The 23,079-nt window shown below is 45.8% G+C and overlaps 1 protein-coding gene and 1 long non-coding RNA gene across 3 annotated transcripts in view; one reads left to right on the top strand and one right to left on the bottom strand.

The window, feature by feature from the left end:
• The first annotated feature begins 38 nt into the window (after positions 1-38).
• On the top strand, positions 39-6,186 carry LOC147012403 (uncharacterized). The gene is made up of 3 exons (XM_085856513.1): positions 39-582; positions 5,248-5,383; positions 5,613-6,186. Exons 1-3 carry the CDS (start codon positions 169-171, stop codon positions 5,645-5,647), a joined length of 585 nt encoding a protein of 194 aa, XP_085712639.1. The 5' UTR covers positions 39-168; the 3' UTR covers positions 5,648-6,186.
• A 6,244-nt stretch (positions 6,187-12,430) lies between these two features.
• The window catches only part of LOC147012402 (uncharacterized), a 40,935-nt gene continuing 30,286 nt past the window's right edge, over positions 12,431-23,079 (bottom strand). Inside the window, exons 2-5 of one of the 2 annotated variants that reach the window (XR_015051598.1) lie at positions 19,093-19,312; positions 18,212-18,267; positions 16,162-17,440; positions 12,431-13,534 (exon numbers count right to left, since the gene is read on the bottom strand). This is a non-coding gene — a long non-coding RNA (uncharacterized LOC147012402). The remainder of the gene's footprint in view (positions 13,535-16,161; positions 17,441-18,211; positions 18,268-19,092; positions 19,313-23,079) is intronic. The other variant, XR_015051599.1, reaches the window with a different exon arrangement.

Below are 23,079 nucleotides of genomic sequence, written 5' to 3'. Positions count from 1 at the left end.
AAGCGAAAGCAATCAAGTTCAAAGCAAACCATTAACAGAGCTCACTCGACTTTGAACGTGATCTATCAAGTCATTTCAACATCACTAAAGAACCCTTGTACGATATCGTTTGCCGAAGTAAGTGCTTGGTATATTATCTGTACTCTGTCCACTCCCAACAAAACAGGCATGGAAAATTCGTCCGAAAATGAGAACTGCGGACAGAAAAATTTGAATACATTTGTCCATCCTGCCGAAGAAGACCACCCAACTGCTTGTACGCCAACATACCTGTCTGAAGTGAGGTCTCACCACCAAGGAATTAACAACGTCGCCGTGATCCTTCCAGAACCTGATATTGAACCACATCCGCACGTGGAGGAAAGGTCTTCTGCACAGCGGTCTGTGGAAGCTTTTTCTGAGGTGTGCTCTGCACCTGCACTGCCAGCAATTAGCTCTGAGGTTATAGTATGTGAACAAGACTTATCTGCACAATCTGGACGACAACTTGGTCCAGCAAAGGACTACACAGCATTTTCCATATTCAGCATATTTTTCTGCAACCCTTGTCTGGGCATCAAGGCCGCTGGGCTTTCATCACAGGTGAGCGGTAACCGATCCATCCGTGTGTGTTGAATTTTACCTTTTGGTAGGGCACTAACATGGGTCCAGTTCATAATATATTTGGATTTATCTGCAGTTTATCCTTTGAACTCACCCTGAAAAGTAATTAAATAATATTCAGGTTCATACAAGGGTGGACTGACGGTATTTGGACCCTCTGGCAAAGGGGTCTTTAATAGCCCCCCCCCCCCCCACCGAGATAACATGTTTGAATGAGACTGTGAAATAAAAGTTTGCGAAAACAAACATTTGTGCATAAATATGCAGAATAATGAGATCGTAAATTATAAACAAATACGTACATTGGAATTTACAAATCAGAAACTGGTGCACCTCGTGTTGTAGAGTATAGGACATATATTATCGTCCCAAGCGTCATGGAATAGTTTCAGACAAACGGCCTGAAACAGTATATAACAAGGAGAGGTACATTCAATATACACCGCCCCCATGCCAAATTAAGTCAATAAATAACATATCCTATAGCACGCAACATCGCCAGGGCAATGCCGCCATGCAGCACATGGAGAGGGAATTGGGAGGGAGCGGTGTTCAATAATTGATTGATTATTTGTGTAACTAAAATAAGGAAATAATAATCATAAAATAATTAATGTTTTTATCAATTGGCTAATAACATACCTAAACCGCAACTGTTTCATCCGAATCTGGAACCTTTTTGAAAATTAATTATTTAAGTCGTTAATCGAAAAAATAAATAATTATTCGATTTATTGATTAATCGATAAATCGATAAATCAAAAGTACCGTTTTTTTCCAAAGCACTTGCTCACTCTTACGTCCAAATTTCAGCTTCCGAGGTCAACGGATGGACGAACGAACAAATATACAAAACAAGAAAGATGTCGCGCACACCACGATACTTGTGAAATCCATCAAAAAAATTTGACCTTTAAAATAATTGGTGGTTTAACTCACTGACCAAATATGCAAATCCTCTTCAAATTTCAAGTCAATCAGATGAAAATTGAGGATTTTAGAAATTGCACCAAAGTTGTTGACATTTGGCCTATATTGATTGACTTGTTGGCCTATGATGACCCTTTGTTTTTTTGCATACTTTGTCGAACCTCGAATTAGAGCTAATATGCAGAACATATAACGAACATTACTTATATTTTCGGTTTCTTTGATGATATTAAATTTCCATCCACAGATGATGAGTGCAGCCGATGTGCATTGATAAGACTTAGCACATCAAGGCCCAGGCAGGTTGAAATTCAGAAAGTCCATAAGAGGTCCATATTACACAGTCTTCCACGATACGTTGATCATGTCCCCATGTCTATCCAAACACACTTTAGTGGAAGATGATTCCTCATCATCATATAAAATCATCCTCCATATTTACCGTGAATAGTGTGACCATCACGAACCTCGTCTGTCTGGACGTACCACGTTGCTACTAGGTTGACTCGACATCTTCTGTCGTTCAGTTCTTAAATGAGCCTAACCAACAACTAAATGAGCCTGAACTTAAATGAGTTCAGAATAAATGAGTTCAGAAATGAAAATTTCCTTGGTACCAGGTCTCTTTGGAGGATCCTTAGCTGTCGCTGGTCAGACCTTGTGTCCAACGAGTGGTTGCTGAGAGAGACTCAAATGAGATTTGTTACCTGCATAGTCCGTGAGCGTCAGCTGCAGCTGTATGGACATGTGGCTCGTTTTCCTGACACTGATCCTGCTCACAAGATTCTCTCAGCGAGGGAGTCTCGTGAGTGGAGGAGGCCAATGCACCGACCACGTGCGTCCTGCTTGCAGCAATGTTGATCATCATCTCAAGGAGATGGGGATGGGCCAGGCATCTGCCTGGGGGATGGCCATATGGAGGCCCCTGGAATACCGGCAGAAAGTGGACGCAGCGACGCGCTGCTCCGGCGCATGCTCCCATACTTGACTTAACTGGTCACTGTGTGCATGTGACAACAATATCCCAAGCACTCTTTAACTCTGGCCTGTATGGTAGGAAGGCAAGAAGGAATCCATTACTCAAAAAAGCCCATCTTGAGTCCCATTTGAGGGTTGCAAGAAAACACTCCGGAGGTTCTGAAGCCATGTGGCAAAAAGTTCTGTGGTCTGATGAAACCACGATGGAACCTTTTGGCTGAAATGCAAAACATTACATTTGGCACAAGCCCAACACAGCACATCATCCAGAGAACACCATCCTTACTGTGAAGCATGGTGGTGGTTGCATCATGTTATGGAGATGTTTCTCATTAGCAGGAACTGAGGCACTTGTCAGGATATAAGGGTAAATGGATGGAGCAAAATACAGAAAAATCCTGGAGGAAAACCTGCTGCCCTCTGCAAGAAAGCTGAAATTGGGACAGAAGTTCACCTTTCAGCATGACAATGACCCGAGGCACACAGCCAAAGCAACACTGGAGTGGCTGAGGAACAAAAAGAAAAATGTCCTTGAGTAGCCTCGTCAGAGCACCGACCTAAATCCAATCGACAATCTGTGGTATGACTTGAGAATTGCTGTCCATCAATGCTCCCCATGCAGATTCACTGAGCTTGAGCAGTTTTGTCGAGAAGAATGGGAACATATTGTTACGGCTGTGGAAATTCGCAAACCACCATTCAGGTCCCATAGGTGAGATATCTCTTAAGTACATGTGTAGTTAGCCCAAATCCGTTGTCTAGAGGGAATTTATGTGATTCATTCGGGCTGCGACCCTTTGAGATAGCCGTTTTTCTTTTTCTATTGTTATTTTAAACGACAAACCTCCCCAGCAAACAACAACCGCCACAAACTATGCCACAATGCCAACCACACTACAATTACCCTCACAACAACCACCACCATCTTCACCACTACCCCCGCTGACGAACGCAAACCTCCACGCAAACAACTGCCACCAACTATGCCACAAAGTCAACCACGCTACAATTACCCTCACAACAACCACCACCATCTTCGCCACTACCCCCGCTGACGAACGCCATCCTCCACGGTCCACACTACGACGGTTTCCGCGTTGGAAACCGTCGAGAACGCAAGGAGGGCGCGTGGATTTTTCCTGCCTGTTTTTCCCGTCTGACTTCCCTGTGCTTTGGAGTGGCGGAAGAGTGATGCAGGTCAAAGGTGAGAAAAGGTGGGGGCCTCTTTTTGGGGGAATAATGCTCTGGCTCCAAGCCAAAAACTGACTCCCTCGGCACCCGGACGGAGCGGGGTGGAGGGAAAGCGTGAGGGCACGCCCACTTCGAGAAGCTTCTCCAAGAAGCTCGAGGGGAGGCGGAGCCGAAAACGGGGGCGGAGTGAAGGGCGGAGCCCCGGGCTATTAAAGTCAAACACGAGCAGAGCGCTTTTGGGGTGGTGCTCTTGCTCTCTTCGTCCTCTTCCGCTCTTCCAGGTGGCCGCTGGCCTGGTCTTCTGTGGGGTGGTCCCGAGACCCCGCTGGCGGGACGGAGCGTCTGCCATTCCACACACCGCGACCTCGAGCAACTACGTTTCCCCCCCCCCCCCCTTTCTATCCGCGCTGGGATAGCGCCGGAAACCCCGTCCATGGCGTCGAGCGGCCAACACGTGCCGGCGCGGAGCACGCTGGAGAGGACTCGCCTACCACGCCAAGGCATGGAGTCGCGGCCAGGCGCGACCACGCCGACGGACGTGGGAGAGGGACTCAACGGCCTCAAAGGGAAGTCACCATTTTCTTTTCGGGGTTTTTGTATGGATGTGTGGTGGCGCCGTGTCTTGTAAAGTAGAACTGTTTAAGTGTTGCCATGTGTCGGTCTTATTCGGTTGTAGCTCTGCGTTGTTGCTTTTGTTTTTGTTGCCATATGTGCATTTTGACTGTTTGGCTGTATATGTGTGCTCTCCATGCGTCGTGTAAATAAAATGCTTGCATGTTGAACTGTGCCCGTTTCGCTTCGTCTCCTTCCTTTTAATTGACCATCCATCCTGCTTCACGTAAAGGGTTCGTAGTGGGTTTAAAACGCCTGGTAATTAATCGGAACCGTCGAGGCCGACGATAACACCGCTCGGTTATCACTGTAGCACGGAACGGACCGCTTAAGCGGTTCGTGTCCGGAGTCGGCCTGTGGCGTGGTACGATCTTCCGGTCGACCATCCGCGTGAGTACTTAGGTAGATCGAATTTGGCGAGCAACCCTATCCTGCGCGGGTGGGCAATTGGCACGGTCGTGGTGGGGTTAAACCCCCACCCGTGACTAGCTCCCGGCGTTGTTCCGAGAGGGTCACGACAGAATTGTCCGTCCGGTGGGCGACGTGCCGCGATTTGAGTACGCGGCCGTCCGCACGCCGGCGGGCACGAATTCGTAACAATATTGCCCAATCAAGGTGTGATAAGTTGGTGGAGAACTACAGCAACAGACTCATAGCTGGAATTGCTGTCAAAGGTGCTTCCACCAAGTATTAACTCAGGGAGGTGGACACTTACCCAACATAGACATTCTAGTTTTGTATTTTAAACCAATTTTCTGAAATTTCTAGAATTTCTTTTTCACTTGGAAGTTGTGGGTTATGATGTGGAAAAAAGTCTGATTTCATGCAATTTAATTCCATGCTATAAAGCAACACAAGGTAACAATTTTGAAAGGAATTGTCGACTATATAACTGTTAATCTCGTTTGTTGTGGGTTTTTTCTCTTCCTCCAGATTGTGCACGATCGTCTAAGCGAAGAGTCCCGCGCAAAGTCCAAAAAGGTGTTTCAGTTGAACATCCTTGCTGTTGTCTCGGGGATGTTCTGTTGGTCGGTCTTCCTTTTACTGTTCATCATCGAATCTCATAAAGGTACAATAACGTCGACAGACTTCGAACAGTAAGTACGATTACCGAGGCCAGGGCCAAACATTGAGAAGATGATGAGTGATTATGTGTTTCACAGGAGACTTATTCATCAATTTGGTTCCTCCATGTTTATTCATTTATTTTGTCATTCCAACTCAGTAATTATAAATCATTCGATGTGTCATCGGTTGCTCTGCAACTTCATTACCTGTGACCTTAACTGTGTCTGCAGGTGAACATGGCCAGGTGTCTTTCATCGTATATTGATCAATCTGTGATCTCACCAGACCCACCAGCAACCGAATGGACCCGGGCAAGGCCGGGGTGGCTAGGGCACCCACCCACAGGTGCGCCCATGCTTTCCACCTCGTGAGAGACTCTGGTGTCGATCACCTTTCAGTCATTGGATTTTGTTGCTTGCTTTATCAGATCCATGCATCACGTGACCACCAGACATGTATTTAGTTCATTGTTGTTTTTTTTTCATTTTCATGAGTGAGGATTTGGGCAACACTTGTGTTTATATCTATTTGACTTTTTTTTTTACACAATTTCCACCCTCAGACTGTGCTTGTCTATATAGAAATTGTCGTGTGTTTGAAATAGAAAATAGAGCATATGCTTCATTGAAGCCGGTCCTTCAGCACTGCACGACTCTAAAAACACCTTGTCCACAGATATGCATATGAATGGGATTAAAGTGAGGAGGGTTGGGAGGACAGGCAAGGAGGTAATGCAAATGTTGAAATGAAAGAAGTTGTTGATCGATTTCACTCATCTGTTCAATAAATTGAGCTGATTGCTTCGTTGAGTAGTGAAAGACTTGTTTCATTCTCGACTGAACGCTGTGGGTTCGATTCCCACGGCTGCTCATTCTTGCCAACCTGTACAAGATTTGGATTGGGCAGGTGTAGTAAGCACGACAAACACCTGTCAATCAATTTAAGTCCAAATAAAAAGTGAGTTACATGGGTACCTAGAGGTATTGGGGGTCGAGGGGTACATGGGTATTGGCACAAATGGCAGGTAGTTGAGGTATGTAGGGGGTAATTGGGTATCTGTGTTGTGATTTTGATATCTCTATTGATTAATTCCACATTTTTCCAACAATTTTACTTTTATAAAAAAAATTGACATCTATATGTATATATTGTCACGTCCGAGTATCCATTAATATGGAATTCCTCAGAGCTGGGAACTTTTGTCCCAAGGGATGATCTAAAGTCTAAACAGTCCTTTATGGCACTGTGTTCGATAATGACTCTACTTCGGCGTTCCGCAAGGTCACCTAAATGAGCTGAAATCTACGGCAAACACACACGGAAAGCAGATGGCTGAAATACGCTTTCTTATCTATTATTAAAGGATTCATTTTGAAAAGCAAAGTACAGGGAAGAGGTCGACAAGATGCTCTAATAAACAGAAGAAACCAAGCGAGTCAAAATACACAAAGAGGGGAATGGGAATATACAAACTTATGTACAAGGACGAATAAAACGCAAAACCTAACCCACTGGGCACCACAGATTACACTTATACAACAACACAATAATGCAGGCAGGACTTTCCTTTGTCTCAAGATGTGCAAGGAGGATGCAGGACTCAATGCAGCCCACTTTCGATACCAGAATGGAGATGAGAGTCAGTAAGAAGCAGAGCCAGTTACGAGTGTCTCCGAAGAGGAAGAAATCCAGGGCACGATCAAGTGACCCGGTCACGAGGAGCGTTAGTGACAAGTAGCTCCTCAACCAGGCCTTGTGTCCCCCTTTGTCCTTCTTAGACAGAGACCTCCTGGTCTGCCCTCCACCTTCTTCCTCCAAGCCCTCCAAAAACACGGTGATCCCTGTTTTGCTCAATTTCACACAAGGCTTTCTCCTCCAGGAAAAGTCTCCATCCTCCTTTTCACACGAGCCTCTCTTGCTTCTCTCTCAAGCCTCTCTTGGTTCTCTCTGGTCGATCCCTCTTGGTCCTCTCCAATAGATCGAGTTCTCCTCTTCGCCTGAGCAGAGTCCTCCTCTGGGCCATTCCACCCACGGGGCGGCCCCAATAAAAATAGGACCGCACGTGCTGAAGCTCACCTGGATCAGGAGCAACACTGTAGTTTAAGAAGAGAGCAAATACCTACTTGGGGGAGGGGTTGGGTCAAACCCCCCCAATCGACTCCACTAAATAAACTAATAAGGCTTGACCTGGATGAGAACCAGCTCTAGTCTATTCTCAGAGGAGTGTTTGATAAAATACCATAACTAACAAGGCTTGACCTGGATGAGAACCAGCTCTAGTCCATTCCCAGTGGTGTTTGATAACCTAACAAGGCTTGACCTGGATGTAAATCCATTCCAGTCCTGGACCTCCAGTCCATTCTCAGTGAAGTTCTTGATTAACTAACAAGGCTTGACCTGGATGTAAATCCATTCCAGTCCTGGACCTCCAGTCCATTCTCAGTGAAGTTCTTGATTAACTAACAAGGCTTGACCTGGATGTGAACAAACTCTCGTCCATTCCCAGTGGTGTTTGATAACCTAACAAGGCTTGACCTGGATGTAAATCCATTCCAGTCCTGGACCTCCAGTCCATTCTCAGTGAAGTTCTTGATTAACTAACAAGGCTTGACCTGGATGTAAATCCATTCCAGTCCTGGACCTCCAGTCCATTCTCAGTGAAGTTCTTGATTAACTAACAAGGCTTGACCTGGATGTGAACAAACTCTCGTCCATTCCCAGTGGAGTGTTTGATAAACTAACACAAGTAATGAAATATCACTCATGGAGCGACAACTTGGCGAAACGGAATGGCACTCGGTAGAGAACACACCTCTCCCAGGCTGAATAGTTCACATCTTGTATGCCACTGATAGATCGGATCTGAAGCCGGACCTTAACCAAAATCGAATCGGTTTGTTCTTTTCACCGAACCAACTCATCCACAACTTTTTCAGATCTCATGCAATACATCGTTTTTGGCTCCATCTCTCAATGGTGAAGAATCACTTGAACAATTTACGTATCCGGATCCGGATTTGAATCTTCGTCAAAATTGAATCGATTCGTCCTTGTCATACACCCAACCTGTCCACCAAGTTTCGTGTGAATCCATCAAAAACCTTTTGAGATATCATGCTATAAAAAGTTTGTGGCCCGATCTCTCAATGGTGAAGAATCACTTCAAAGATTCTCAGATCCGGATCCGGATCCGGATCTTCAACAAAATTAAGCGTTGTTGTCCTTGGCTGGTCACCTACACATAAAAAATAAATTTCAGAACGATTGCTTGAAAACTGTGCCCTTGAACAATCGTGAAAACAGACAAAAACACAGAGACAGACAGACAAACGCGACAGACCAACATACGTGTCAAAATTTTTTTTCGCCAAGTAACAAGGTTTGACCTGGATTTGAATCTGCTCCAGAGCATTCCGAGTGGAGTGTTTGATAAAGTAACACAACAAACAAGGTTTAGCCTGGATATCCTGGAATGGCCTACGCGTCCAGATTCTTGAATAAGAATGCTCCAGGCAGTTTAACCAACAGGTGCCGGGGTTGAAATCACTCCCTGTTTCTTAAAACCACTCTTCGTGCGTCGGTAAAACTCATGCCTTGTCCACGTAACCACACTCCTGCCAGACAGGGGAAGTGCCTGCCTGTCCTCTACCGCGGAGATGATGCAACACCTGGGTGTAGCAAAAAATATACATGAGGCAAGACGTGGGCAGAGCAGAATACACATTTTACATTCAAACTTGGTTACATCGCACTCCTCGCCTGGTTTTTATATGAACCGCTACAGCAATTGATTGAGCAAAGAGAATTCCGTGAGCACAAAAACAGGGATAACCACCTTGGCACAAAACATTGTCAAATTGTTGCTGAACATTTGTTGTTTTTTTTGGATACAATATGGAAGCTCGTCCAAGAGCCAACACACAGAATGTATGACAAGGGGAGCAGGAGACAAGAGTGGCGGGAGAGGGAAGGACAAAACTGTGGGGAACAGAGACATTAGGGGGCTGATGGAACGGAGAGGGAGTTTGTTCCAAAGGTGCGAAAAAAGAGGAATGAAAGAGTGAAGGTGAGCAGTGATTCGTGATTTTGGTAGTTTTACCACAAGGAGGTTGCTGGCGGACCTGAAGCACCCTGCCGAAATCTGGGGGGGGGGGGGACATATTGCAGACAGAGCATGGGGGGAGGGGAAGACCGGGGAGGAGACGGGAGAAGACAGAAAGACCACCGACCTGCCTGCGGTGATAGAGTTAGAGTCCCAAAGACTCAGTGTCACCACGGGAGATACCAATGATCCGAAATGCCTTGGTTTCCACAGCGTGAAGCCGAGAAAGGTGAGAGGAAGGAGCACCAGCCCAGAGGGGAGAGCAGTACTTGAACAGGCTGCAGATGAAAGCTTTGTATGTGGTCAGGAACTCAGGTGGGCCAAGGAAGGAATTTGCACGATGGAGAATTCCCTGTTAGCGACTGGATTTTGAGGCCAGGTTGGAAATGTGGTTTTCCCAGGAAAGATCATGGCAGATAGTGAGACCCAGAAGCTTGAATGAAAGGACTTCTTCCAGCGGATTGTTGAGAAAGTATATGTGGGGGGGGGGTGGGGGGGGGGGTTCCACACGGTCCTTTTGGAGTGACATAGTGAGAGCGTGAGATTTGTCCAGATTGAAAGACATGTTCCATGTGTTGGACCAGTTTATGATTTTATCCAGATCTGCAGTGAGTGATGAAGCTGCTGCTTGCCGGTCTCAGGGATGACCAATGGTACAGCAGAGGGTGGAGTCATCAGCAAAGAGATAAAGAGGATTTTCCAGAGTCGGAGAGATCATTGATGAATACCAGAAAAAAAGAACAGGGCCCAGAACGCTCCCTTGAGGAACTCCAGCCTGGACAGGAGGAGGGGATGAAAGAACTCCATTTAGGGCCACGCGGTAAACTGCGACAGGAGAGGAAGTCTGCGAGCCATGAGTGGAGCTGGCCTTGGATACCATATGAAGAGAGTTTGGTGAGCAGGGTAGGGTGCCAGACAGTGTCAAAAGCATGCGATATGTCCAGGGATACGGCTCTGATTTCATGTCCGGAATTGAGTACCTCCATCCATTGTTGGGAGAGCAGAAGAAGCATATCCAGGGTAGAGTGACCTGGTCTGAAGCCAAATTGATGATCGGAAATCAAGCCATTGGAGAAGAGGAAGGATTTGATGTCTGAAGAGATGATGGATTCCATAACCTTGCTGATGATCGGGAGAAGGCTGATTGGTCTGTCGTTGCAGGGACCTGTTTTTGCACCTTTTTTGTGCAGAGCAGTAATATTTGCTGATTTTCAAGCAAATGGCAGATGACCTTGGGCAAATGAGAGGGTGAATAAAACAGAGAGAGAGGGAGAGCAAGAGCAGAAGAGCAGGTTTTTCGGACACGTGGGCTGATGCCATCTGGACCGATTGCAGAATCTGAGTCGAGGTTTGACAGCAAGCTCTCCACCTTGTCAGAAGAAAAGGACACAGAGCCCAGGGACAGTTGGGTGTGACTGGGTAAGGTGGTACAGAAAGCGATTGGTTTCGGACACAAGATTTTGATGCAAACACTGAGTTTAGGCATTCAGCCTTTTCATGTGTGGTATCCGCAGTGCGGCAATTTGAGGTAAGGGAGGGGATGGAGGGGGAACATACCCCAGAAACATATTTGAATAGACACCACCAGGATTTGGAGGAGGTAGAGCGGTTTGACCATTCAGACTTGAGCTGAGAAAGATGTTGTTTTCTGGCTCTCCTGAAGGTAGACACACTTGTTCCAAGCTTTATGGAAGCAACTGAGATTACCCTCAGTTGGGTTTGCTTTCCATGTGGCAAAGGCAAGTTGTTTCAGGACAACTGCTTCACCACAAGCTTCAGTGAACCATGGGCAGGAGGAATGGTAGGACAGCAATGGCAGGATTCGGACTGTTCCCAAATATGTGCACCTTCATATGAAATTCGGAGATGTCCTCTTTTGGGTCGTTCCTAAACCAACTATATCGCAGAAAGTCTTTGTGATCCTCACGCACATAGAAACAATTGAACATTTGCTCTACTTTGGCCATGAAGTAGAGGAGTTCTTGCTCTGTCACCCTGAGCGAGTGGTTCGTGCTCCGTCACCCTGAGCGAATGGTTCGTGCTCCGCCACCCTGAGCGAGTGGTTCGTGCTCCGTCACCCTGAGCGAGTGGTTCGTGCTCCGTCACCCTTATCGAGTTGTTGTGAAATAACACCCGATTTCCAAGCCGTTTGCCGCATTAACATGTTTTCTAAATTAGCGGCCAATTTTTTTTTCCACCTATCACACGCAGCTATTTATAAAGAATAATCTTTGTGAACATATCCCTGAAACGTCTATATACATGCAACATTGTTTTTCGGTGAAAGCGACTCAAGGTTTCTGGGTTCTTTACAGTAAGTACTATAGTTGCTAATCACACTATATAGGCACATATACTGAATCGAACTCCCTAACTTAATGAGGCAGCAGAGCGTAAATCGAGTCCTATTACAGCGCTTGCTGCACGACCTGCCGGCAACAAGTGTCGCCTGCCACACGAGCACATTATCTCTGCCCTGCTGATCACCAGTCAGGAGGTTTGCAGCCAGGAATATAAAATTTAACCAAAGAAGCACACCTACCCTATGACACGACGCTGATATCATTGACATAAATTATACCAACACATAACCTATAAACGAGGAGGCATCCATATGGTCCTCAGGCCTTTGCAGACTGAGATTAAAGCCTACGGTCATGAATAGATGAAAGCAGCGATGTCGATCATGAATTTGCCCTCGTTGTGGACTCAGCACAACAACATACTGCTGATCATTTATTCGTGTCCATGTCAGGCTCATTAATAAAAGTGAATCGAACCACCTAACTTGACTTCTTCTGAATCAAACCCTCGAACGTGATTCCCAACATTTAATTTAACCACGTGATTCTATCCTCACGAAACCACCAAATGTTTCGCACACCACCTTGAGGTTCGTTGATCACATGCACAAAAGTGAATTAGGTCAACTCACCCTTTAGATGCTTGTAGTTGGTTGCACGTCAGAGCAGGGAGCAGGAAGACCTTTCACTTTGTTCGAGAATCCTTGTGTTCTTTGCTCCAAGCAATCCGATCACTAGTGACCTGATGGGGAAAACGAAGGAATTTCTCCAGTCAAGGTGTTTGATCTCGAGATACAGAGATGGAATGGTTACCTGGAGATGGCACTTCAATAGATCATTTACACATCCATGGCAAGATGGCGGGCATGTCGGCTCAAATTCCGTGCAATTTTAGCATCCAATTAACTCGATTGATCAATGGTAACCCATGTTGATGAATGAACTCAAAAAAGGTTTCAGGATTATTACATTATGCCTCTTCACCGATTATATTATGCACAAAGGATTTTTACACAACTGTTACCCCATTTGATCCCTATGTACCAATGTTGAAATGGATGATAGATTGAAGTTTATAAAAAGGGGGGTAATGGAAGCGCTCAATAAACCATGGGCAAGGTCTTTCATTTCTCAGGCAGAGTGAGCAATGATCGAGCATGTTGGAAAATTGGGAATACTTTATGTTTGATCAAACAAATTCTTGGATACATTGATCTTTTGCAAATTGCAGAACTTGGTGTTAGATATTTTTTGAAGGACTTGAGGATATCACACAGCATCTCCCACGATATTTTGTTTCAAGCTTGTGAGATATTTACGAATAATTTGCTTTCAAACAATGTGCACACCTGCAAATCACCTTTCCGCTGAAAAGCGTGGCGGAAGTGGTTTGGCACATGTGGTGACACGTAGGAGTGCATCATTGAAATACTCGATACTCGTGGCAGTGATCATGTAATCATTTATTATAAAGTTCAACAAACGGTAATAATTACATTGATGTGTTAACATTATGTTCCATGAATTTAAAATGTACATTTTATGTTTGGCAAACTTATCAGGTAAGATGGTTGGGCTAGGGTCTTAAAGACCCTGATTTCAAGCCCCCACCAAGCCAAAATAACACCAGTTGGGTTAACGCAGAATCTCATCCGTCCAATGTCGGCACAATGAGGACCAGCTTGTGAGGGATGCGCCCATCGAGTAGTCTGCGTCAGCTTGGCGAGCCATCGGCAGGTTTAGGCACCTGATGCACGAAGGAATGTAAAGAGGTGGGGGAAGAAGAGATGCCGGAGTTGTAATGATTGTTTTCAAATTATTATCTGCAGAGAAAACAAGCTGTTACATTGAGTTGTTTACAATATCTGTTGGACATTTTAGACTAAATGAACATATCAGGTATCTGTCTAACTCAAGCTCTCACAAATCAGGTCAGGTCAGGTATGTGAGCATGCAGTGATATTAGGCCTGGGGTGTCATGGATTCACTGGATCATAGAATATGGCGCTGTCGGTACCTATGCAGGAGGATGAAAGTCCGAGCCTTTAATTCCTTGGTCCTTCCGGTCTTGGTCGCTGTGTTGCTGTGCAGCGCAGCGGGTTGCTGGGTCCACCTTCCGCCGGTACTCCAAGGGCCTCCATCTGGCCATCCCCCAGGCAGATGCCTGGCCAATCCCATCTCCTTGAGAAGGTGATCAACCTGCTGCAACGATGACGCACATGATTCGCTCGTTGGCCTCCTCCATTCACGAGGCTGCCTCGTTAAGAGAATCTGGTGCTCAGTATGAGGAAAATGAGCCACATGTCCATACAGCCACAGCTGTCGCTCACGGACTATGCAGGAAACAAATCTCATTTGGGTCTCTCTCAGCAACCGCTCGCTGGACACAAACTCTGACCAGCGATAGCCAAGGATTCTCCAAATAGACCTGGCACCAAAGGAGTTAAATCTCTGTCTGAGATCCTTGGTTAGAGTCCAAGTCTCACATGTGTAGAACAAGACTGGAAGGACCAAGGACCTGAAGACTAAGACTTTTGTCCTCCTGTGTCAGTACCAACAGCGCCACACCACATGATCCAGTGAATCCCTGACTCCCCAGGCCCAACACAGATGTCTATTGACCTCTGGCTGACAACTGATTGATTTTGGTGACACCCCTAAAAGACCAAAAATCCTCCAGAGGGCATCCCGATTCACTGAATCAAACACTTTGCGGAGATCAGGATACAATACCAAAGAGCAAGGATACTGCAATCATTGACCTCTTTGGTGTGAAGACCTACTGCTCTAGGTGCTGGTGCTGAAGCGGATGATGGCGAATCCTATAAAGATTTAACTGAGCAAAGACCTTGCCTGGCACTGATAACAGCGTCACCCCTCGGTAGTTGTTGCAGTCCTGGCGATCACCCTTCCCTTTCCAGAGAGGGACAACAAGGCCCATCTTCCAGTCAGTTGGGATGATGCCTGTGCTCCAATCAGAGCACAGAACTGCATGCAATGCTTCAGCTGCCCTTTCATCCTTGAGCTTGCCATCATCCAGCGTAGGCTGGGATAGTACCATTCTCGCGGATTTAAGCTGCAACTTCGGAGGTGCGACAACAAGCGTGGGGTTGGCATTGAGGAACTGAGCACTCCGGTAGACCCTACAGTTCTGGATCATCCTCCAGCGACCACCAATGAGCACATGGTCAATCTCCTTTGCCACACCACCAACGTTGGAATACCACATCCAGCAATGAGCCTCTGGGAACTGTAACCATGAGCCAGCCATCCCAATTCCATGACTTTTTGCAATGTCAAGGAACTCAGTGCCATTCGGGTTCATAGTTCCAGACGCATGGGGACCAACATATGTCTCATAACCATCCCCATCAGTGCCAATCATTGCATCAAAATCCCCCAAGACAAGAAAAGTCGGGCACTGATCAAACAAAGACTTGAGCACGGCATAGCAATGTCTCCTTCGCAGTGAGATCAATCGCCTCAGTCAGAGCATATACAGAGACCAGGAAACGACATCCAAGGAGTGTCTCATGATACCTTAATTGACCGGTGCTACATCAATTATAATTGGAGTGAGTTTATTGGACACATCTGCAGCAACTCCTTGGGCATGGTAACCATCAGAGCGACCAAACCAAGAGTAGGTGCAACCACCTGCCCTGATCTCGCCACTATCCAGTCTCCAAACTTTGGATATGGCTGCAATTCCAATGTTCAACCGCTGTAGCTCAGATGATAAGAGACAGGTGGCCATCCTCTCTTCGGGATAGGACATTCTAGACACCCACCAAAAACGTTAACCCGAGGAGACCGCTGTGTGCTGGACGACACCTCAGCACCACCCCGACACACTACCGCAATCTGACCCGGGAAGGTTACCCCATGGTTTTCCTCCGATCATCAAAGAATGGGGGTCTTGAAGGCTTTGCCTCAATCCCATCATCCGGTGAGCTGCTTTGCGAAGGACAGCTGCACAGGACGTACTCCCACGGAGTGGGTTTTCAGTGTTCTTTGCGGGGGTTTTTTTTGTGTGTATTTTGTGGAATGAAGTGTATTTTGTGGTTTTACGGTGGCCAGAGTATAAATCCTGCCACCAACCTCCAAGAAAAAGGTGACCCAACAACAGGATGATGTCCGCAGACACAGTCGCATACCAGATATTAATGGCCATTGGCTCACAAGGAGCTCCTCTGCCCTTTGAGCCATTATGTAAATATATAGGTCAAACTATCATTACCTGATGACCTGACTGGTGATATAATCCACAACGAACACCGAGAGGATTTTCCTCTCTGTGCCCACCTGGAACGATTTTATCAACAACGATAATATAAACAGATTTCCCCCATCAAGCAAATATTGATCCCTCACCTGTCCTGTAAATTTTTGTACCAGTTTGCCAGGTACCATGTCTTTGTATATCCCTAGCACAAATGTGCTTTTTTATAAATCTCCATTTTGAACTCCCTGCACACGAACACATACAGCATGTCAGGGTGATGGCATCTCTTTTTGTCCGTTTAACAGAAGCGTTGAAGGGAAGGACGATGCACGTAGACCGCAAAGTGCTTTGGAGTGCTGATATCAGTCGGGGAAGTGGAGATGGGAAGGCCATTATTTTCACTCTGCGTGACAGCTCGATGGTAACCTCACAGCTTTGAGATTCTGTTGCCCAGCCGGAGCCGATACAGACCTCGGGTTGTGGAGGGAATGGGAAGATAAACAGGGAGAAGGATAAAGAGCAACTTTCACTGCTATAATCCACAACTACTGAACTCTACCTTATTATACCTGAACCTGCATTGACCTTTTAAAACTAAAACAATTACCACCTGGATATTTCCAAAACTAAATGTTAATTTCACACTCTATTTTAAATGTGCATCGGTAAAACAAAATGGTGACTCGTGAGAGCACTGGATTGGTTTCACAAAGTTTGTTGTTTGTTGGTTCAAATCTGGAAAAGGAGGGAGTTGGAAGGATTTTGGATTATTCGCAACTCCTAGAAAACGAGCTTGTCTTCAGAGAATTACCTTGTCTGTGTCTCATTGTTGATAAAACCCCATCTGACTCGGTAATGTCCCTCTATAGAAGGGATAATCTGACCGTCCTACCTGGTCTGACCTACTTTTATCACTCAGCCGACATTTTGTGGTTGAGTGAAAATAATCTCAGAACAACTTGGGATGGGCACGAAACGGCATCTATGAAAAAGCAGTGCCAGGTAAAACCTTCAGTTAAAAAAATAAATAAACGAATGAATTAATGAATAAATAGACAAAGACTGTTTCTGGACGTCTCTTTCATGAAAACCATTTAAATTGCTCCAACAATCATACCACGGGTCCCTCTCGGGTATCAAATGTGATTTGGTACAGTAAGGAATATTAGATTAAATGAAGATGGGATGGGAAGAGTGTTCCTTACATCAAGGTCATTATCGAGCCAGCTGGGGTTTCAACAACAATCACACACAGACAAGATTTGATAAGATTTCTCTTAAACATCATTCACTAATTTACTGGGTTTGTTCAGCACATGCTTATGATATTTATTGGGGGATTGAAGTACGGCTGGATGATGAAAGAGAGAAACTTCACGTTTCCAGTCACGTAACTCCTCATTTTCGGGTTGGAGAGGATACTTCCACCTGGTTGGGGAGGAGGGGTGATAAGGAAATATTCACATTAACCACCAACTGTTTTGCTTCATTTACACTCAACAGCTTAAATGTTCATCAAGTCAAGACCATTCGGTGATGAAACCTTGGTCCATGGTACGATTGGTCCAACATCAGCATGAGACGGACAACGTAAAGCTCCTTTTTACTGTTTTATGTTGTTTTACAAATATTGTCTCTACCTTACCCTGTTGATCTTCAATGCAGGTGGACTCTTCCTCTTGTGGAGATAAACAATTTGATAAAACTAAAATCGTGTTTGGGTGTATCCATTACCTGGTTTATCACTTACGGAGATACGAACAATGAGACAAAAACTAAATCTGAGGAGCTTTGCTTGATGTATTCCTTATTACAGCGAGTTTGACACAAAGCATGGCCTTGGGATGGAAGTGTGTGTGTGTGTGTGTGTGTGTGTGTGTGTGTGTGTGTGTGTGTGTGTGTGTGTGTGTGTGTGTGTGTGTGTGTGTGTGTGTGTGTGTGTGTGTGTGTGTGTGTGTAGGTGTGTGTAGTAGTTGAAAGCCATGCTCGTTTTGATGTTATGTTGCATTTATAACAAACACCAAATCCACGATGTTTAAATTCTCTTATTAGAATTGTTCAGATGTACGAGGTGCTTCATCCCAGGGACTATTGTGTGGATAATCACCTCTCCCAATGATGGGTTAAATCAGTGGAGAAATTCTCTTCAAGTGACTTTTGCTGTTAAAGGAACAAAACAGATTCCTCGCTGGTACTCACCGGGTTATAGTGGTGCTCGACAGGTACCAAACCAGTTTCCTTGTGTATGTTTACATCTGATGGGGTTATGAAGGAGAAAAATAAAATTAATTTGTTATTTTTATCATTTTATAAACAGATCCTGAAAAAAATAATAAAATAATGGAATGAAATCATGAAGAAGGGCCGAGAGGTGTGCACACTCTCCTCTGAGCTGTCTCATTTGGGTTTGAATTCTGATACAGCTATGAGCTCCCATCCTGGTGTTTAGGCAAGACAAGGCGTCACTGTGTGTGCCGTCCCTCGGATCAATATTAAACTGGCTGTCTCATCCGCCAGCATTAGTTTTGAGACGTTCAAGATCCCAATAGTGTTCTTTGTGAAGAGTAGGAGAGCTATCGCCGGCACTCTGAACAAATTCATCCCTGTCCTGATTGACTCTAGGAAGGAAATGTCAAACCACCCAGAAAGTCCCGTGCCAGGAAACTACTTTGGCAACACCAATGCCCTGTAAAGAGTATGGTACATGTTATCATCAATGAGGTGTCGGGGACCGAGTCAGTCAACCTGTGCCAGTACCTTGGCCAGATCCCAAATCCCTGCTCCAACCAATATCATCATTTGAACTTTCAACAACTTTGCTTTAAATATACAGTCGAGCAAGTCTTCGCTCAACATCATCTCGGTTAACATCGTCTCGTTATTAAAATCGCTGATCGATTGGAGAACATACTCTCTTAACGTCGTTCACCATTCCGTAGTAAAATCGTTTTACCTCCAATTTACGACCAAACTAATGATTTTCCTCGTTTTAATAAAGCTACAGGATAAACCACACCGTAAATACCGGTGTAAAATCTGTGCCGTAAATACTGGTGTATAAGCCCACCCAGAGTACGTACATCATTGGCCTTATATACACCGAGCTGTGCATTGACACCATCAGTGGGTCCTGGGCCGAAGTTACTCAGGTGTGCATGAAAGGTGTGTGGAGGAAGTTGTGGCCTGAATTGTCAATGACTTGAAAGAATTTAAAGATGTTTTCCCCGCTATGAAGAAGCCGATGTTATACGACTTCTGCAATCACACGGAGAAGATCGAACCAATGAAGATCTGAAGCAACTAGAGAGGATGAGAAAAAAAAAATCAACTGGAGACAATGACATCCAATTGTTTGTTTAAAATTATTTTAAAAATGTACTCTATCTGTAAATAATGTGTTTTGTTTGACGATTAAAATTTTCCCTGTAATCTAACCCCCCTATTTAAAGTAATCATTATGGGGTAATTGGATTCGCTTAAAAACCCCCACCTCAACCCCAAGTCCTCAACCACAAGTTGAGCCTTCCCCTCAAATCCCACGTCCTCAACAACCCTCTCTCAACCCGAAGGCTTCACTTCCCCAACAACTCTCTCCACTGCGAACCTTCAAACCCCTCTACCCCCCCCAACCCCAGGTCCATGGCTCCCCCTTTTTTCTTCAAGTCCACATCACTCCCCCTCTCTGAGCTCCAACTTTGTATATCCCCATCACCTCCAAATTAAAAGTGAGCACACCCCCCCCCTTTCCCCTTCCAACTCCACACCCCTCTCAACTCCACATCCACATAATAGTAACTAACTATGGAGACTACTAAAGGTTTCTCGATGAAATAAATCAATGAAAAGTATATTATTCGTCAGACGGGATTGACTGAATAATTTATGTTAATATTAGTTTTTACATTTGGGAGGTGTGCAAACCAGCGACTCTGAGATTATACACTTCCTGTGAAACTTTGTGCTTCCGCTCACACCGGACATTGGCAGAGCGTTCTTTTGTACACCTTACTTGTGCATGAAAAGATGGAAGAAGCTTCAGTCAGGAGTCCCACATTGTAAGGGAATTCGCTCACAATGGATATGGAATATGTACAATGGCACCCTTGCACAACAAAAAATGTTGGCACCCTTGCACTTTTTTCAAAGAATGCACCATTTCTTCCACAAAATTGTTGAAATTAAAACAATCTTTTGGTATCCACATATGTATTACTTAGGTGTGCAGTGGAACTCAACAAAAAAAAGCAGAATTTTTTTTTTTTTTTTTACTAAATCTTAGCTTATTCCACACAGAAATCCGAAAATGGCCCGGACAATATTGTGCTGTCCACAGCGATTAAGTTAATTCCTACCCTTGACCGAGTTGTTGTGGACGGGATCATCTCTCCTCTCTCATATCACACCGAGCAATCCCAAGCCTCGGGGCGTGGCCTGTTGGTTGTTGTTGTTAAAGTGTTGTTCCTTTTTATAGCCGGCTTTGTAAATGCAAAAACGAAGGAAAATGTCACAGGGGCACTCACAAACTGGGGAAAATTAGCCTTAAACCATACATAATTAACACAGCACCACCTCCCATGTGGTGACAAGTAACAATAAACTGACAGTTTTCCCCACTTAATTTGTATCAAAATGTCTCCTGCTCATTCACAGACAATGCTACACCATACAATCCGACCTTTACTCTGAAATTCCTCCATCTACCTGACAAACATAACAATATTGTTACGGCTGTGGAAATTCACATTACACCATAAAGGGCCCTCAGGTGAGATATCTCGATAGGTACATGTGTAGTTAGCCCAAACCCGTTGTATAGAGGGAATTTATGTGATCCATCCGGGCTGCGACATTTTGAGTTAGTCGTTTTTCTTTCTCTATCTTTTATTTCAAACAAACAGCATCTCAACAACCACGCCATCCCCATCACAGCGCCAAGCACACTACAACCACGCCACCGCCACCATCTACGCTACCACATCTTCGCCACTACGTCCGCTTCCGAACGGCAAACAAAGACGCCAAGGAAGGAACAACGGAGCCTGCGCGGACTTTTCCCGCCTGATTCTCCCGCTTGATTCTCCCGCCTGATCTTCCCCGCGCTTTGGAGTGGAGGAGGGGCGATGCAGGTCGAAGGTCAGAGGTCATGTAAGGGAGGGGTCTCATTTTGGGGGAATAATTCTCTGGCCCAGAGCCAAAAAAAACTGACTCCCCCGGCCCCCACACGGGGCAGGGTGGAGGGAGAGCGTGAGGGAACGCCCTTTTCGGGAACCCTCTCAAAGGAAGGTGGAGCTGAGAACGGGGTGGGGCGAAGGGCGGAGCCCCGCGCTATAAAAGACGGACACGGGCGGGGCGCTCTTGCGCCTCTTCCTCTTCCGCCTCTTCCTCCTTTTCCTCTTCGTCTTGGCTGGTGGTCTGGTCTGGTCTTCAGTTAGTCGAGGGTTGGTCGAGTTGGGATGAGAGTCTGGTTTTCGAGGGAAGAGGTCCTACGCCCGCGGCTTGGCGAGCGGCCCTGTCACGAAGGCACGGACGGGAGACGCGGCAGCATCCGTTGTGAGGTGGACCTGCGCATCCGAACGGGGAGTGCCGGAGAGGGTTCGCCGGCCGCGAGAGAGGTCAGGGCCAGGCGCGACCACGCTGACGGTCGTGGGAGAGGGACTCACCAGCCACAAAAGTGAAGTCGCAACTTTCACTTTTCTTTTCTTTGGGTTTGTGTAAATGACTGTGGGTGGCGCCTGTCCGACAAGAAGAACTGTTTAAGTGCTGCCGTGTGTACGCGTATTCAGTTGTAGCTCTGCATTGTTTCTTTTGTTTTAACTGTTATATGTGCATTTTTATTGTGACTGTAATATACGTGCTTACTTTGTGTCTGTGTCTATGTCTGTGTGAACAAAGAGCTTGTGTGAACTTGTTCCCCGTTTCGCTGCGTCCTTCCCTTTGTTTGACTCTCCATCCTGCATCACGTAAGGGGTTCGTAGTGGGTTTAAAACGCCCGGTAATTAATCGGAACCGTCGAGGCAGACGATAACACCGCTCGGTTATCACTGTAGCACGGAACGGACCGCTTAAGCGGTTCGTGTCCGGAGTCGGCCTGTGGCGTGGTACGATTGCCTGGTCGACCATCCGCGCATGTACTTAGGTAGATCGAATTTGGCGAGCAACCCTATCCTGCGCGGGTGGGCAATTGGCACGGTCGTGGTGGGGTTAAACCCCCACCCGTGACTAGCTCCCGGAGTTGTTCCGAGAGGGTCACGACAGAATTGTCTGTCCGGTGGGCGACGTGCCGCGATTCGAGTTACGTGGCCGTCTGCACGCGGTGGGCGCGAATTCGCAACAATATTATTAGCACCTTTTAGAAGTTGTCAAGAATAATTAGATTTGAAGCAGGTGATTCTCCTTTACTTTGGAGTTGAACTCACCTGTGGTGAGTTTTAGGAGCCTGCAATAAAAAAACATCACTCATTCAACCAGTTTGAACAGAGAAAAGGAATCATTCTGCTGTTTTGTGTCACTGTGTGTACCACAAGAAGCATGGAGAAAAAAAAAACATAAAAACAAAGAATTGTCTGAGGAGGTCAGACACAAGATTGTAGCCAAGCATGGACAATCTCTAGGCTACAAGTCAATCTCCAGAGACCTTGATGTTCTTGTGTCCACCTTACGCAATATTTTCAAGAAGTTTAAGGCCCATAGCATTGGAGCCAACCTCCCAGGACATGGCCGCAAGAGAAAACTTGATCAAAGATTGTTTGAATGGTGGAGAAAGCACCCTGATCAACTGCCAAACAGATTCAAGCTGTGACCTTCAGACACAAGGAATGACAGTTTCAACTCACACCATCCATCACCAACTCAAAGAAAAGGGGTTCTATGGTGGACGACCCAGGAAGACGAGAGAGAGAGAGAGAGAGAGAGAGAGAGAGAGAGAGAGAGAGAGAGAGAGAGAGAGAGAGAGAGAGAGAGAGAGAGAGAGAGAGAGAGAGAGAGAGAGAGAGAGGAAACGAGAGAGAGAGAGGAAACGAGAGAGAGAGAGAGGAAACGAGAGAGAGAGAGAGAGGAAACGAGAGAGA

The sequence above is a fragment of the Eptatretus burgeri genome, chromosome 15 (genome assembly GCF_056783735.1).
Source record: "Eptatretus burgeri isolate ZD-2024b chromosome 15, Ebu_testis_v1, whole genome shotgun sequence".
Lineage (NCBI taxonomy): Eukaryota > Metazoa > Chordata > Myxini > Myxiniformes > Myxinidae > Eptatretus > Eptatretus burgeri.
This window is presented reverse-complemented; position numbering and strand designations above follow the sequence as displayed.